This window comes from Chaetura pelagica, unplaced genomic scaffold (assembly GCF_000747805.2).
Source record: "Chaetura pelagica isolate M959 unplaced genomic scaffold, ChaPel_1.0 scaffold76, whole genome shotgun sequence".
Lineage (NCBI taxonomy): Eukaryota > Metazoa > Chordata > Aves > Apodiformes > Apodidae > Chaetura > Chaetura pelagica.
In genome coordinates this window covers 6,056,666-6,075,017 of record NW_009970723.1, presented here as the reverse complement: position 1 = coordinate 6,075,017, position 18,352 = coordinate 6,056,666, and the positions used below count along the sequence as shown (strand labels likewise).

The 18,352-nt window shown below is 37.6% G+C and overlaps 1 protein-coding gene across 1 annotated transcript in view; it reads left to right on the top strand.

Annotated features, from left to right (window-relative positions):
* The window catches only part of TMEM55A (transmembrane protein 55A), a gene marked incomplete at its 5' end in the record, with an annotated part of 18,771 nt that extends 1,108 nt beyond the window's left edge, over positions 1-17,663 (top strand). The window contains 5 exons of the mRNA XM_010006500.1: positions 642-748; positions 2,527-2,650; positions 8,089-8,141; positions 15,655-15,745; positions 16,891-17,663. Of these exons, the coding sequence (XP_010004802.1) occupies positions 642-748; positions 2,527-2,650; positions 8,089-8,141; positions 15,655-15,745; positions 16,891-17,034 (519 nt within the window). The remainder of the gene's footprint in view (positions 1-641; positions 749-2,526; positions 2,651-8,088; positions 8,142-15,654; positions 15,746-16,890) is intronic.
* Positions 17,664-18,352: the final 689 nt, after the last annotated feature.

The window sequence follows — 18,352 nt, the reverse complement described above, 5'->3', positions numbered from 1 at the left end:
GTAGGGAAACTTTTTTCCACTTAAAAAGAAAGTGGAGAACTTGCCATTAATACTCACTTCCCCAACCAATATATAATGTTTCAGGTGAAAGACAGTATCTTGCAGCCTTTGAGACTTGTGATTTGCTGTGTGAAAGGGACTGAGAAGCTTTATTCCTAGGTTGGAGAAAGATAATAGTTCAGTGATGTCGACATATCCTCTTAGTGACTGAGAGGCAGAGTGTGGTCCTTTCACTGTTGAATAAAGCCATTGTGTCAGGCAAGGAGGCTTGCTTGAAGTTTCCACTGTTTTTAAAAAAATATATCACTGCTTAAATTTACTTTTTAAAAATTAACTAAACTGAGCTATTGAATTCTTCATTGCTGGAATAGGAATTTGTTTTCTATTAGTTTGTAGAATCTCTTTTTTGTTCTAGTGAGGAAATTTGCACTTCTTTCTCTGGGCATGGAGAGAAAACTAGTTTTGTCTTGACTCTCAGATTTCCTCTAAGAGGAACTGTATTTATGTGTTCGCAAGAAGTTGTCACTGAAGTTGTTCTGCTTTGTTATACTATTTTGAGGGTGGGGGAAGGGAAAAGTGAAATGCTATGACTTCTGATATGTTTTCTGGTGTGGTGTGTTTGTTTTTTTGTCATTGTTTAGCCAATCAAAAATCCTCCTTCAGGGAAGAAGTATGTTAGATGTCAATGTAATTGTCTCCTTATCTGTAAGGATACATCTCGGAAAATAGGCTGTCCAAGACCAAACTGGTAAGCATAAAAAACTGTAAGTGCCTTGAGGTAGCTTTCTTTAAAGGATGGGTGCTCTTTGTGTTGAATATTTAAAAGAGATTCAAGCCTGGGCCTGTGTTCATGAAGACTTAATAACTTCATAAATTACTGCAGACACAGATTGTGGTAGTGTCAATTTTTAATATTTGTTTTTAAGATTACCTTTAAAGAGGAAAATATTTTGTTTTTTCATATTTAGTAGTAGTCTCAAATGTGTTTTCCATTTTAACTACTTTATAAGGAACAAATAGCATAAAGAACAACTGAGAAGAAAACATCATCTTGTTTCTGGGATTTAATGTTCATAATTCTTGCAGAGTTAATTGTTGTAAACCCACAGATTGCTCACTTTGCCTAGGTTAAAGTGGGGGCTTCAAAATGAAACAGGAGAGGGAGCAGTAGGTTGGTTTCAGTCCTGTTCTCCTTTCTTTGTTATGCTGAGTTTTCAGTCTCCTCTCAACTGTAATTTACAGATTTGTTATAAAAGAAACAAGTACAATTGCTATCGTGTTTGCTCTTAGCAATGGGCTTAGGGTGTTAAAGATCCCACTGCGGTAGAAGTAATTTGATTGTAAGTGGTGCAGCCCTAAAAGCAGAAACTGAGCTGAAGGCTAGGTCTGCAGATACTTGAATGGAGGCTCTACCACACCAAGTGCCCAGGTCACCATCTGTTGGCTATTCTGGTGTTGAAATATAGCTTGAGACTTGGGGGGGAGGAGGGGATGGATTTTCTTTTTTTTTTAACTTGAAGTTTTTAAAAAAATGTCAAAACATTCCAAGTATTTTCTCAGAGTGAAAAAAATGTTCATGGGATACTTCCATTGTAATACATCACCTGGTTGGTAACCAAGCTGAATCAGAAACTCCCTAATTTCATTAAAATAAACTCAAAAGCATGTATCTCAGCAGTTTCTCCAAGACAGCCTATGCGTTTGTTTTACTAGAATATAAGCAAAATTGGGGTACTTTGAAGGAGAGAGTTGGGATTATGCCCTGAATGGAAGAGTCCACATTGAAAGGAAGCCATCTGGGATTTTGGTTGCAAATGAAGAGAGATGCAGTGCAAGTTAAATAATGCTTTAACTTTTCCCTTTACTTTTTTTCATGGTAGGAAGTCTGTTACTCATTCTGCTTTGAGTTGGTTAATTTGGGTGCTGTCATTGTAGATGGACAAATTGCATAATTAAATTGGGAACGCTGAATGTAAAAGCAAATACTTACAAACTTTTTTAAAGTAAATTGATTTAATTTGGTCAACCTGGGATGGTTTTCCTTGTTAGTTCACTCAATTTAAATAGAATTTTTACTGTACAAATGCAGAAATGCTGCTTATGTTGACATGGTTGTCAGTAGTGTGGAAAGGAGGAGTATCTGACTTGGCAAGGAGAACTAGTTTTTGGAAGAGTCCTTACTCTTTCTACATGTTTCACGTGGGTCTGTACATTCCAATTCATGGACATGCTCAGCCTAAGTATTAAAATTTAATTTTCCCAAGGAGTGTTTCTGCCGCACAACAGCAAGTCTTTGATCTCTGTGGGGTTCTGGCTTTCATGGCTGAATTTATAGTGGAAGAGAATGTGTTCAAAACTGAAAAGAGAAACTTTGGAGAGAGACCAAAACTGGATGCATGATCTGTTTAGAGGCACATTATAGTTTAAAAGTGTAAATATTTGGTAGTGACTGAGCTAATTGCTTAAACGCATTGTCCTTCTTTTTTGTGAGCTTAATTACATGTACATCTAATGTTCTTAACACAGTAGACGCATCATTACTCTTGGTCCAGTAATGCTGATCCCAGAAGAGCAGCCAGCTCAGCCTGCCTTGCCAGTTCAACCAGATGGAACCAGAGTGGTATGTGGGCACTGTGGAAATACATTCCTTGTAAGTAAAGCAGCAGATTCTCTGTCTCACCTGGCTGTGCTATCTTTTGAGCTATTTGTTGTAAGCACTTTTAAGAGAACATTGCCTCGCTCTGTGGCATTGTTGAGGAATTGAAACTACTTCTGTGCTTATATCGCTATGAGTGTATGGTCTTGTTTGGTTATCTTTACATGCATTTCAGGAAGACTTTTAATGGTCTTTCAGTGCATGCATCACATGGATAAAAGTCAGTCTTACTGTTAGTGATGTGAGAGTGGACAGATGGAAAAGTTGTGCTTCCAGGTTCTTGCAATGATGGCTGTGTTACCCCGTGGCAAAGAGTGCAGTCCTGTCATTGTTTAGTTGCCCTGAAAGCGGTTTGTTATAACACTTGCCTTTAGCTATCTGTCAGTTGTTACAGAACTGGAGATTTTGGTTTATATGCAAGACTGAAAGTTGATCCTGGATTTGAAGTGGAAGGATGCAAGAGTACTCTTTTGCTGTTGAACTATTTGCAGCCTTCTACATGGATAAGGGGCTGCCATACCTGAATCTTGATTTAGGAACAGTCTCTGCAATACACAAGTAACTTTGCTTTAGCTTTATCATCTAGCTATGCTAGAATGTTTGTCAGGTTTGTGGGTTGTGGAAAATGGCTATTCTAAGTGGTACAGCTGAAAGACCTGCAGAATCATCAAGAGTGGTGTTACATTCCTGAAAGAAAGGGTCACAAGATACATAAAAGGAAAAAAGGAAGCTTAGTGAGTGGCACTTTTTGTTGGCTTCTATCAGCAGTGAGAGAAGGGTTTGCAGTGATGGGCTCTATAGTGGAATAGGCTTGTTCCTTCAGATCTTTACTTCAGGTTAATGGGTCAGGGAGGTGCACAATCATGGCTTAACTACCACAGTAGTTAATGTAGGATGATTAATTAAGGATCAGGAGATGGCTTTTAGGTTTTGTTTTGGGTTTCTTTGGTTTGGTCCTTTTTGCTGAGGGACTAAGTATTTTATTATGAATTTACAGGTAATGTAGTATCTGAGGAACCGTTAGATACTTGAGAAATATTCGATCTACTAATTCTGCCTGTATATTATATATATTCATTTTATAATCTTTGCTGAAGAGCAGTAGTCTAACTGGAGGTAGCTGCAGTGGGCTTCCTGTTTGCTTTTTAAAAAATGCAAGTCTATATATAATTACCTTAGCTAGTTAGAACATAGTATGCAATATAAAATAATGTTACTACTAACAAAACTATTTGGTCTATGGAAGAAGGAAGTCTCACATACATATTCTTAACCAGGAATCTTACTAAATGTTGCTTTTTCTTTTAGCTTTTTTTTTTTTGTTAATACAGCAGCATATTACAAACTCTTAAGTACCTGCATGAACAATGTAGTTTCTAGTCATCATTTAATTTGGTAATGCAATTATGTTTTTTAGAACAGCTTTAAAACTGCACAGGCACAAGCAGTGATTCTTTATTTAGTTTCTGTAAGTGCAGCCCAAATTAATTGTATAGTTTACATGATGAACTTCTTTAGGTGAACATAAGGGAAAAAAACCCAACAAACCCATAAAGACTGGTTTTGTTCATAACTACTAGTTTATGCCTTCAGAGGCTGTTTTCTAATTTGGAATTTGTTCATGTGACTTCAGATCTGATAGACTTCAGGTAACTGCGTAAGTTTGAACTTCATAGTCCTATCTGCCAGTAAGAGCAATTTACCACTTCATGGTGCATTGAAAAGAAACACTCAAAATTATTAGAAATTTGAAGCTTATATTCTTTTATACTGAGTTATCAAGAAACACTTTTTTCTCACTTTATACAGCTTTCCCACCACTCTTTTGCTTCTATCTTTTTTCTATTACTAAGTTTGAGATTCTGTAAATAAATCTTCTAGTTAAGAATACCAGGAAATTGCTTGGATTTGAGAGTGAACAGAGAAGTGAGAAATATAAATGCTTTAGCCAGCCTGGAAACTCAGCTTCTGTGAAGGTATTTCTGCTCTTGATATCTCCACATTGTAAATCAAATATGTAATTCTAGATGCATCTCTCAGCAACTCAGTAAGGTATGTCCTTTAGTTGGCAGTTTAAAAGTAAATAAAATAGCAAAGCAAAGCTAGAATCCCTGGAGTGGAAAAGTCAAATAGTCAGTTGCTTGTTTTGTGTTCCTTTCAGAGTATGAACTTTTTCCCCCATGTGAAAGCCTTAAGTCTGAATTGTGCTCAGACACACGTGGGGGGTGTTTTTTATAAATTATTAAAAGCATACTTCACACTATGGTGTGCCTTGAAGTTTTTCTGCCTCAACTGGGAGAATGGGTATGTACTGAAGTGATACTGTAGCTGTATTATCACTAGTTACTCACTTTTTTGTTAATCAGATTTTTTTTTTTCCTGGGGTAACCTGATAGGAGTCTTTTCTGTGTTAATGGTTTTCACTGTTTCTGGCAGATTTTGCATTCAGACAAATGGAAAAAGTGGTAGAACAGAAAAGGAGGGCAGGACAAATTTAACTGTTCTGTTGAATTGCAGTCTGATCTGCTTTTGGCTTTCTTGAGAGGTTCTGAACTTGGGCTGTGGCTGTTTCTGTTTCTGCTGGCAATAAGTCACTTCCCACAACTGTTCTCCCAGGGGCCTTTGATTTGTGGCTGTCAGAGGCTGAGTTGCCTTTGGAAATGGTGGCAGTCAGGGGAGGGGTGTCCCTGTCCTCTTCTGCCATACCACTGCTACCATCCTGCTTTCAGAGACATCCTTAGGGACAAGAAGCCAGGAACGAGCTGTGTAAGCCCCGGGCTGTAGGCTGAGCACTGTGATTTGTCATTTGTGCTCTGTCAATTTTATTTATGGATACTAAAAGAATATGAAAAGTATTTCTTCTAAAATAATTGAATAAAAAAACTTTTAAGTTCTTCAGAAAACTAGGAAGTGTTTTAATCTGCGGAAGTATTTTGCTTTCCCAAAGGACCTGGTGACAACAGAGGGGAAGCTTTTTTGGCAGAAGCAGCTGTATGTAGGGTTGTATATGTTTATATATCCTTCTTTCGCCCCCTTGGTCTTGTATTAAACACATTGAAAACTGTTTTAGGCTCAGAAGGAAAAAAGTTTGACACATTCTTCTAGTAAATACCTTGATAGATGTCTGTTTTTGTCCACAGTTGAAACATTTAAGACCTATCTGAAATCCTCATATGTGTTTCAGTCCCTCTAACCAGGGATTTGGGCTGTTTATTGTATTGTTTCAATGGCAATAATAAAGTTTGTATTGTTGGGAGGGAGATATATTTCACATAACTGTAACCTCAAGTTTTCTTAACAACATAAACCAAAATTAAGTACTTTAAAGCACTCTGGAATATGAGTAAAAATACCACCATTAAGCATGATTTAAACTACTTGTTAAACCCACCAAAATGCCAAAAATTAGCATGTGCACGCAAGTCACCTTTCCCTGCTGTGCTAATCTGATCTGAATTGTTGTAGTTTGAATGTCTTGTTGCATTTTTGTTTCTCTTCTGGAAATATTTCCGGTGTGTGCAGAAGGCATCATAACAATGAATGCTTCTGTTACTTCCAGGTAACTCTTAATGAAAAGAGATTGGGTTTTTTCCATCAAAATTTGGAGCTCAAATGCATTTGAGTTTGTGTCCACTAATAACTATGGCTAGTAATCAGAAATCTTAAAATAAATACAACTCTAGAAAGATCATTAATGAGTACCTCTGGAAATTGAGTTGCTTACCCTGGAGTAAAGCTAGTGTACAGCAGTGAAGTTGAATTACTGATGCATAAAATGTAAGTTCTGAATTTAGATTTGCTTCTATTTCTGGAATTGTTGCTTGAAAAGCTGAAAGAACAGCTCTGAAGAGGACTGTCTCCATCCCTGGTACTGATAACTACACCTTACCCCGTTTTTGTTGTGTAGAACTAAGTGGAACTGAGTAGTTTTTGACAGGGATGGAGGCAAATAGCAAACTTGTTCCTCTGGTAGGATTGTGTAAGTAAAATAAATGCTACTAAAATGTATTGCTCAAGTGAATATTACAGCAGTTTGCATTTTATTCATTAATAAAATACATCTATGTTAACGCAATTTGGCCAAGTCTTTGTAAACCAGTACATTTTGAAGAGCAACTGTGTAACTGGTATTGCAATTGGATACTTCAGAACCAGGAAAAAAAAATGGACTACTTCTTAGTGGAAAATTAGTCCCACTAGAAGCAAATGAAAACTTAGACCTTCAAGAAGCAAGAGAATGCACTCTAAATACTACAGATTGAAGGCTTGTTCTTAGCAAAACCTACTTATACTGGCAAGATGTTACAAGCTACATCCTCTTTCTTTGCACATAAAATAATAAATTGATTCTCAGTGTTTAAATGATGCTGGGCTGTAGCTGGGTCCTGTTTGCCATACCAGGATGGGTTCCCATTTTGGTTTGTGTTTGTACAGTTACAACACTCATCAGTTCAACAGACCAGCTTCTGATTTCTGACAGAAATAAGGAGGATCCCAATGGAGGCATTGGTGGTCTGTGCTATAGTTGCTGTAGCTTCTTCCCCTGCTAGTAACGTGCAGTGTGACTTCTGCATAAATTCAGAGGTGTAAGGAGAGGAGAATGCTTTAAGCAGGAAACTGTGCTAATTACCTTCAGTTGAGAAAGGCAGAATGGAACTGCAGATACAATATAATTGCTTACAGAGCTAAGAACAATAATCTTATCCCCATGTTCAAGGGAAACTTATTTTAAATTATTGTTTAATATTTGTGTTATCCCAGAATGAAATTTAGCAAAGCCTGTTGTTTTTAAATGAGTATATATGACTGTGTATCCTATGGTTGAGGTAATTCTAGGAATTGCTTGCATTAAGACTCTTTCTCAGCTAGATTTTAGTCTGCGCATGGGAGTTTATTACCACACTATATACAGTTTTATATATCTAGTTTTTTAAAAACTAACTTAATTAGCCACTAGTTTATCAATAAAAAACTTTCAAAGACATCTACTTTCCAAAATATTCTTTAGCTAATCTTTCTGTGCATGCTTAACGTAATTTTCAAAAATGATGCAAGGCTTGGGGAAAGATGGGAAAAAGCATCTCTCTGTGCCAAAGAAAACACATGTGTTTTGATTTGGCATATATTCATAGTCATGGAAGTAAGAGAAAAAATGTATTAATATTCTCATGTTGCCCATACTGTGCCTGTGGATTAAACAACATTACGTCAAGTGAATCTTGTAATGCTAAGGCAAGTCATGGGAAATTTTCACATGACAGTCTCAATCCCAGGTTGCCAGTGACAAAAGGGCATCCCATTTACGGAAGAAAGCAAGAAACAAGTCAAAGAAGCCTGAGAAGCAAAATGTTTTCTTGGTGACATTTTGCATGAAGTACAACAAACATTTTCTCAGGCCGTTTTATTAACCTTCTTCTTTTTTCTTTTTACAGTGGATGGAACTGAGGTTTAACACACTAGCAAAATGCCCACACTGCAAAAAAATGTAAGTTCCCTGAAAGTCAGGTTAGATAAGTTAGCTGTTAAATAAGTTGCCAGTGTTTCTTATCTAAAGACTTTGGAGTAAAATATGTTTCCTGGGCTGATTATTTTGCCATGCTCATCTGAACTTCAGGACTAATGAGAATGTTATATGCATATGAATTGTCTGATCTGTATGCACAAATCAGTAACTTTTACAAATCCAACCTGCATTTATTAATTTATCTAAAGACTTTGGAGTAAAATATGTTTCCTGGGCTGATTATTTTGCCATGCTCATCTGAACTTCAGGACTAATGAGAATGTTATATGCATATGAATTGTCTGATCTGTATGCACAAATCAGTAACTTTTACAAATCCAACCTGCATTTATTAATGTTCTGGTACTGTTCAGTATTTTCATCAACGACCTGGATGAGGGAACAGAGTGTGCCCTCAGCAAGTTTGCTGATGACACTAAGCTGGGAGGAGTGGCTGACACACCAGAAGGCTGTTCTGCCATTCAGCAAGACCTGGACAGGCTGGAGAGGTGGGCAGGGAGAAACTTGATGAAATTCAACAAGGGCAAGTGTAGAGTTTTGCATCTGGGGAAGAACAACCACGTGTACCAGTACAGGTTGGGTGCTGACCTGCTGGAGAGCAGTGTAGGAGAAATGGACCTGGGTGTCCTGGTAGACAGGAGGATGACCATGGGCCAGCAATGTGCCCTTGTAGCCAAGAAGGCCAGTGGCATCCTGGGGTGCATTAGAAAGGGTGTGGTTAGTAGGTCAAGAGAGGTTCTCCTCCCCCTCTATTCTGCCTTGGGGAGGCCACATCTGGAATATTGTGTCCAGTTCTGGGCCCCTCAGTTCAAGAAGGACAGGGAACTGCTTGAAGGAGTCCAGTGCCAAGCCACAAAGATGATTAAGGGAGTGGAACATCTCCCTTATGAAGAAAGCTCAGTCTCTAGCTTGGAGAAGAGACTGAGGGGTGACCTCCTCAGTGTTTACAAATATGTTAAGGGGGAGCGTCAGGACAATGGAGCCAGGCTTTTTTCAGTGATGTCCAGTGATAGGACAAGGGGCAATGGGTGCAAACTGGAGCATAGGAGGTTCCACATAAATACCAGAAAAAACTTCTTTCCTGTGAGAGTGACAGAGCACTGGAACAGGCTGCCCAGAGAGGTTGTGGAGTCTCCTTCTCTGGAGACATTCAAAACCCACCTGGATGCGTTCCTGGGTGATGTGCTCTGGGTGATCCTGCTCTGGCAGGGGCGTTGGACTAGATGATCTTTTGAGGTTCCTTCCAACCCTTAAGATTCTGTGATTCTGTGAATTGCGAAAGGCAAAAATAAACTTCTAACGATAGACAGGGATGGGTTACTAAAATGAACAACTTACATCCTCAAAATTTTATCTGATGTCATGTTTAAATGTAGAACTTCAATTGCCCTATTGTAAAAAGAGTAAATGAAATAATCTTGTTTTAATTTGAAAGATATTTTACTGATTTCATAAACTCAACAACTAACTTGTTATAAGCATCTGAATGCATTACCTTGTTTATGAATTATTGTGGAATAACATTTCTACTCATTTGCCATTACTTCAATAAGAAGGAGAAAAGCTGGGATACAAGAGCTGTAAAAATTATTTTTTTTAAATTTTTGATTGGGCCTTTGAATATTTGTTTGGCCTTTCTTATCTAAGGTCAGAAATACTTAGTTTGAAGTGTTGTCAAAAGCTACACTACTGACATACTCTAAATTTGTATGGAGTCTCAACCATAGGGTGTGAGGTAACATTTTAAAATATTACTTCTCTTGTCCTGCTGATTTATTTAAATATTTGTCTTCCTTTGATAGGCAAGTGTGACCTCTAGTTAAAGGAGCAAAAAAAGTGTTTTCCACTGGGAATGGAGAACCACAGCTGTACTGCGTGTTGTAGGATAACTAGCAGATCCCTTAGGAAACAAGAGGCTTAAGATACATGTACTGTACATGTTGGCACGACTTGGCCTTCAACAGTGATTGAAATGTTTTACTGGAGTATTTGATAGAGAAGTCAGCCTACTGCTACATTTAATGTCAAGAGTTTAACCAATTGGGTGTGGAGTGGTGGGTATGTTCTAGTTTGCTTAAGTCACATGAACTCATGGCCTTGACGAGATGCTGCTTTGCAGGGTTGTTTTTTTTTTCTGACTGTAATTGCATTCATTTTTTTTCAGCCCTGGGAGGAGGGGTGGTTGTTTTGTGGTTTGTCTTTAATTGCGGTTATGTTTTATATTTTTATCATGTCACACTTGATAGCTGACCTCAGCTTTTTTCTTTGTAGGAACAAAATTAATTGCTGTTTAACCTTAAAAAAAAACAACAAAAAACCCAAAACAAACAAAAACCCCCAACAATAATAAAAAAACCCCCACACTCCAAGCAGCAGTCCAAAAGTCATACTGTGTGATCTTTTGGTCTGTTTTCTGTTAAATTATGTTGCTTGTATTTTCAAATCCAGCTGGAGCCTGAGGACTTCTTAGTATTTTTGTCTATAAAGTGCAAAGCATGTTATCTGTACATAGTAAAACTGGAGCATCTGTGCAGTTTGGTTTGTGAAAGTGACAGCTTGTGTGGCAACTGAGTTGCAGAGTACAAACCAAATTTTAACAAATAGACATTTCTGCCCAAGGGCTGAGTTTGCAAACTATATACTGTTGTAATTTAACTTTGAATGAGTTTCTTGGTGTCTTCCTGCTTTGAGATGCAATGGTCAGGAGTTCTGTGCTTCCAGTAGCATAAACATTTCTAATGTATGGATATAGGGCACAGTGTAGGTGAGGCACAGCTTTGAGTCGTGATGATGAAATAAATAACTGCAGTGAGCTGCTATTCTTTATCAGTCCTTCATCAGAAGTTGTGGTACCTGTAGCCACGTAGTCAGAAGGGAATGTGGGGTTCTGTAGTTCAGCTTATTAATGCAAAACTTTTTTCATTAGTAGTAGCCAGATGCAAAACTATTGATTCCTTTTGTTGACTCAGTTGGTGATTGTCACTGAAAAAAAGATACTCTAGACTAAGGCAAAAGGCACTTTGGATTGCTGCAACAGCACATTTTCCAAGAAGACAACTGCTGAGACTCTTAGACTGTCAAATAATTTTCAGTATTTTGTTTGAAATGTTTTTTTAAAGACCAATGAATCTCTGCAATTAATTTGTGACCACCTCTTTGGTTGATGGAGACTAGATCTCAATATTAAGAATGCCTTGTAAAACTTCAGAGGAAGTTAACTTATTACAGTAACAAAACAAAGTTCAGTGAAAACAAAGCAATTGTGCCTTGGAGTATGTAAACAAGGGAGTTTTTCATACTTGGATGTAGGGGGAAATGGGATTAAAAACAAACAAGAAACTCAGGATCCTATCTACTTGCTACCGTTGTGGTCACAATTTTATTATTTTGTGATGTATTTTCTTTTGTCTGTGTCATTGTCCTTTGTGATTATTCTCTCCCTCTTCCCTCTGTCTCTCACCCTGTCTTCCTTCCCCCGCCCCCCAAGCTATTTTTTTGCAGAACAGCTTAGGACAGGAAATCAGTATGATGTAGAGAATAAATTCACTTATTTGGTAAATGAACAGAAGCCATTAGAATTGGACTACAGACTAGTTGTGCCTGTATAGGTAAGGTGCTTGCAGAAGCCCTTCTGGCGTGTAATGGTCCTGCCTGACACAGGCCCTTAGCTGCATATTTTCTACTGCATTGGACAACAAATGTAGCTAACGAGGAAATTGCTGCAATATAGTTTTTATGGATGACAGTTGAGAATTAGGACAAAAGTTTCTGTCACTGTTTTAGAGTTCTTTTGTGTTTCAGATTACAAAATACTACATGTCTGTCAGCCTGTTTCTGAAAAGAGTGAGAGGTTTAAGGAAGACTTCTGGTATTTTTCTCATTTAACAATAGAGAAGAAGCAGGAACTATTTTTGTCTGCTGGTCTCTGTCCCAAGCTGTCTATTAAATCATCTAGAAACCACAGGATCATGACTTCAGTTAGAAGAAAGAGAATGGAATGGTACAAGTTTTTATTTCAAAATGCAAAATCTCTATAATTTTCCCTTACAACTTATTATTTTTCTTTTTAAGATATGATGAAGTGATGAACCTTAATGAGTTTATAACATTTTTGCCTCATAGAGTCTGCAGGACCTCTAGGAAAGAGAGAGGTGTCGGAACCTCATCACTGCTGTGAGGCTGGTTTCAGTAGTGCTATTCACCTTCAAATTACTGGCATTTTGATCTTTCTCTTAAAAACCCTTCTAAAAAGCATGTCTGAATTCCTAGCAATAATTCCTATTATTTGGAGCACAGAAGACCCTGCATTCCTTCCTGTGCTACTCATTTAATAACCTCTGTCATCTGTAGTGGTTCCCCTCTCTTCTAATTACTACCTGATGCTAAATTGGCTTTGGTGTCTTTTTCTATCTGCTATTGCCACGCAAAGGTTTGGCAGGTGCTTTTGCTTCCTTAGCAGCACCTCCGAAACAGAGCCACTGCCTTCTGAATAGCTTTGTAGAGACTTCACCCTCAGTAGTCCCACAAAGGAGGGAACTGCTTCTGCAATTTAAAAACATCCTTTTGACTCCAGTTCTAATATTTCTGAATGTGCCTGTCAAAGATGCTGCAGTTGGTAGGTTTTGGGGTTGAGTTTCAGTTTTCTTTATTCAAAGTTAGTTTGTTCTTTTTATGTATAGTTAGGAGGTGAGTAAAGGGAAATCTCTCTACTTCGAGTGCTCCAGTAGTTAATATAGTCAGAAGATGAAAAATAAATTATTACTTATTTGGATTGCTAAATGTTCCCAGGTCTGTTATGTGACCATAGAAACTTACATATTTATTTCATTTTTGCTTTCTGTTGAAATAAAAAGGTGTTTAAAATTAAATTAAGACACTTTACATTTGGTTTTTGTAGTATTTGAGGTGATAGTATTTGAGGAGACTCCAGCCTTTGTTACTGGATAGGAGAGAACAGACCTTGAGAGAAATATGGATGGAATATACACACAGCACCTGCAATATTATGGTTATAAAAGCAAAATCATGGGAAACAGCTCTGAAAGTGATGGTCTCTTTCCCAACATAAACTTCATCTGTGTGAAATACTCAGTGCAGTAAATACACTGTGTGTTTTGGGTGTATTGAACATGATGTTTCTACCAGCTTATCTTAAGGTATCTTGCTCTGTAATAGAATTAACTTTCTCAGTACATAGCCAGGAAATCCTGCAAAGAAGGGAATCTAAGGTCAGTTTGGCAGGCTCTGTACTTATCAGTTCAGCTTTTGTACATGTCTCCTACCTGCTCCCTTTCATAAAACATTTGTTTTGTTTGGGTTCTTTCCCTCATAACTTGAAATCAGACAACATATCCCTCTTCGAGAGTGGCTGTAGAGGTATTTAAGGGTGGCTTTTGGGGAGTGTGTGTGTGGCGTAGGATAAGAGGGTGCGAAGATACCACTGTTTCTCCAGTTTGGCATTCTTCCACCCTAATCACACCCCCCCAATCCAAGCCCAAATAGGTATGGTGAAGCTTTTGCTAAGAAGTAATTTCCCCTTGGAAATTAACAAGCAGAACAGTTCTGAGACATTTCTTCTTATTCTGAAAATGTGTAGCAGGTGGCTTGTGAGTGGTCACTGTATGCAACCCTTGCCTTGTAAGATAAAGATCAGGCATGTGTGTATTAGCTTGTGGTGTTTTGGTGTGTTTTTTTATTTTCTTGGAACATTTTAGAAATTCCTTGTAAATAAATAATATTGGAGTAAAGCAGCTTAAACCAATCTATTTGAAGGCTTCCTAAGATGAATGCTGAAAAAAATTCTAGTCACACGCTAAGCATATGAGGCCATACTATGTGGTTAATTAACTGGAGCCAGCAATTTGATGAGTCATGTGACACATGTACTGCTTCAGTAGTTCAGCAGTGCTTTTTTCTGTTTATCTTGAATATGTTGAACTGTCATGAGATGAAAATGACTTTCCTTTGCATCTTTGAACACAGAGTAAGCATACCAGTATTTCCAAAGGCATGTTGATCTCTTAGAATGAGATGAAGTACTTAACTAATGATAGCATGCTTCACAGTGTTTCAAAAGTACCTCTAAGATAAATAGTAAATTTTTATGAAAGCACCTTTGCCTCTCTAGTTCTTTCAATTGACCCTTATCTTCACTGTGTTTCAATGAAATTAAACATGTTCCTATTTTCCTTATTAGTATATCTGCATGTGATTGCAAATCTGTGACTTAGGATGTCTTTGCTAAACATCACTGAGCTTCTGGAATACTTTTTATAATCTGTAGTAAAGAATGTAATGTTTTATTTGCATTTTATATTCTGTTTGACTGAAGCACTGTAATAATTAGCTTAATGTAGCAGGTAGAGACAAAGCTGTTGGTCTTAGGGCTCATTGTCTAGATGATGAGCAACAAAACTTCCAGGGCATTTATTTACCTTGGTTGTCAGCAGTGATTTGTGCCAGCTCATGTAACTTGGGGTAGAATTCTAAAAGAAAACTGGAAAGGAAAAAGAAATTCTCATGTTCAAGTTACAAAAACTGACTTAAACATGTTTGAAAAGTTTCAGTCTTTGGAAATGTTGAACATGAAAAATACTTCATGTTTGTGACTCAAATGGTTTAGATTTCTTAGCTTTAAGAAATGGGGTAGAGTTCAGCCACTCAGCAGTACTGAGTGAACTGTTCCAGGAGATAGTTTCTCATGACACATAGGGGTGGTAGAAGTGATTTCCAGTTACTTAGATGCAGTGAGTATATTAAAGTCATGTACTGAAGCTACAAAGCAAACTTGGGTTTTGCAATCCAGAGGCTATTCAAGATACTTATCTGGGTGCACTGTGGATACAGGAGGTAGACACACTCAACCTGAGGGGTGACCTCATCAATGTTTACAAATATGTAAGGGGTGAGTGTCAGGGGGACGGAGTTAGGCTTTTCTCAGTGATGACCAGTGATAGGACAAGGGGTAATGGGTGTAAATTGGAGCATAGGAGGTTCAAGGTGAATATCCGAAAAAATTTTTTTACTGTAAGAGTGACAGAGCCCTGGAACAGACTGCCCAGGGAGGTTGTGGAGTCTCCCTCACTGGAGACATTCAAAACCCACCTGGATGAGTTCCTGTGTGATGTACTCTAGGTGACCCTGCTCTGGCAGGGGGGTTGGACTAGATGATCTCTCGAGGTCCCTTCCAGCCCCTAAGATTCTATGATTCTATGATTCTATGGGTGTGGCACCACTCTCTTTGTTATAAGTGTGTAGATTTTTAGATCCTAGATAATCTTCCCCAATCATTCCCCTTTAAAACAAACTCCATCCTTTACCACTTAGTATAACTGTAGACTTTACCTATAACTTTATAAACTTAAGATGGTGTATGTGTATTGTCATTCTTCCCCCTCCCCCTCATTTAGGCTAAACTGTTACTATTTATGTAGGGGTTTTTGTTTTTTAATGTAAAATATCTATTTTCTAACAGTTCTTCTGTTGGAAGTGCACTGCCACGGCGGCGCTGCTGTGCATATATTACAATTGGAATGATATGCATCTTCATTGGAGTTGGATTAACTGTGAGTGATATACTTAATATACTGTGATATACTTGAAACCGTGTGAAGGGGTGTGTGTGTACAAAGAGGTTCCCTTAGTTAACCAGCATTTGAATAAAACCTAAATTTGGGTGTTTTTTTTCTCTCTTTTACTGCCATGGTCTTAATCATCTGAGTTAGCCAGAAAAACGAAGTGTTTCTTAAAAAAGTTTCTGTCACTTAAGAGTGTCTTCTTCCTGATGCTAAATTTGACTCTGCATCTCTCTAAAAACTCGAGTTTTATGAAAAATGGTTTTACTTCACTGTAGAAATATTGGAACATCTTGCTCTTGCTAGGGCTCTCAAAATGGCCAGGTTTCTAGAAATATATATTGCTGTATAGCCAGGAATGTAAGTTCCATGGTAGCGGAGGAGAATGGGATTCCAAAAGTTAGAAATGTGTGCATGCCTTTAGAATTTGTGCAAGCAGTGAGGAGTAAAACCAGATGATAAGGTATTTAGAAATTGAAAGGCTCACTTTGTTGTTAACTCTGTTACTTAGAAAACTGGCTTGCTTGGCTCTGAAGTGTCTGATACTGGTTACTAGAGCTGACTTTCTAGCCAGCAGCCCCAAGAAAGTATGTGTGAGGCATTACTTGCGGTTGAATTGATATGTGTGATTGTCAGTATACCTCTAACTTGCATTATAGTCTGAATTATTTTTTGTGAGCTTAAATGAGTTAGGAAGGATTTTCCAGTTTCCCTGATAAAAAACAGTGACAGCCTGAAATAAAAACAGTGAGAGACAGATTTTTATATTTTTTTAAAACAACCTTACTGAGTTTGAAAATTATGAAAATGTTTCTCCATACGTTGCGGGTAGAGGCTTGTGTAGCCTCCATCCTTGGAGACTTTTTGGGACCCAGCTGGGATAAAACCCTAAGCAGTTTGACTTGACCTTAGAGTTGACCCTGCATTGATTGGGAAGTTGGCACTAGAGACATCGTGATACCCTTTCCAAGCTCAAATTATCCTATTGACTGTGCAAAAATACGCTAATAAAATACATTATTTATCCTTATCAGAGTAAAAAAAGTGACAAAATGTTTCTCCTTAATCTTCTTTTGCTCTTCTCTGAGGAGCAGGTAGAGTGCTGGAAGTTTGACACTTTTGTTTTCTCTTCTTAGGTTGGAACACAAGATTTCGCCAGGCGATTTCATGCAACATACGTTTCTTGGGCTATTGCTTATCTCTTAGGTTTAATCTGCCTCATTAGAGCCTGCTACTGGGGAGCCATTAAAGTCAGCTATCCAGAGCACAGTTTTGCATAGAAAAATAGCTTATAGCAGACGACTATCTAGAAATTCTGGATATTACATCTTGGACACTTTTAAAACCTTTTCCTGTAAGGATTCCATTCTGTTCATTGTAGTTTTAAGACTGGGGGTCTCTAAGAACAAATGTTCATTGCACTACATGATATGCAAATAGTTTGTTTTGCTGCTAGATTCCCTAGCTCTGAATACTAAAGCTGTGTTTACATGTTCATAACTGTCTTTATAGGTGTTGAATTTTATTTCAACAGACAGTATTAAGTTTTACATTTCCTTTGTTATGTTAAAATCCGTCTGCCATTTTTCTAAATTATCAATAAGAATTCAAAAGCAAGAGTGTTTATAAGTGTTTCTACAGTAGCTTCACATTTGTACTTAACATTTTAACTAAAATTATATTCAAGTGGCTTGCTTTAAAACCTAAGCAATAAGCATTTTGCTTGAACTCTGCTTACTGTATCTTTTGCCTAAGATCATAGTGACCTTATTCAGGAAATGAAAGTTATGAGTGTACTTCAAAAGACTGACACTGTCACTAGAGAGACATTTGTAAACACTGTATGCTTTGAGATTTTTCAGGAATAGAGATGCTATTTTGGTAATCAAATTTCCATTTATCCAGGACTGGATTTCAGTTAGGACAAATGCTTTCTTCTCGAGGATCCTGGGACTTCAGTGTTTGGTTGTTTGGGGTTTGTTTTTTTGTTGTTGTTTTGTTGTTTTTTGTTTTTTTTTTCTATTTTGTTTTTTTTAACTGGCAAATCCTAAAAGCCATGCTCGGATTATGGAACTTAACTCTGGTTACTCATACAAGTTCCTTTACAGGGTCTAAGGGAAGCATTTCATATGACTTGTTTCACAATAGTTCAGTGTCACATAGGTGACAATAAGGTGGTGATGAGTTGCCTCTTACTTTTCTCTGATCATGTCAGACTTCCCTTGTTCAGGAGAGTTATGCACAGGTCACTGTAAAGGGAGACACTGTAAATTCACATTAACTGCTGTAATAAGAAAATGAGTAATAAATGAGAAACTTGGACCATTCCATCGAAGTACATCTAGTCAATTTAGCACTGACTTGCCCAGAGAATACGGAAACAGAAAGTTTTTTTCTAATGATGTATTCACAAAGGATTGAGGGACCAGTTCTTGCACTGCCCATCTTTATTGTTTTAAACAAGTTATTGCTAAATTCAGAAGGAATGTCCTGAGTGATTTAGATGACTGTAGTAATTTAGAGAATGGAGTCAGATGGGTAAATTAATGTGGATGTTTCAGGGATACATGTAATTTAAATTATCTATGTTCCTGCTAG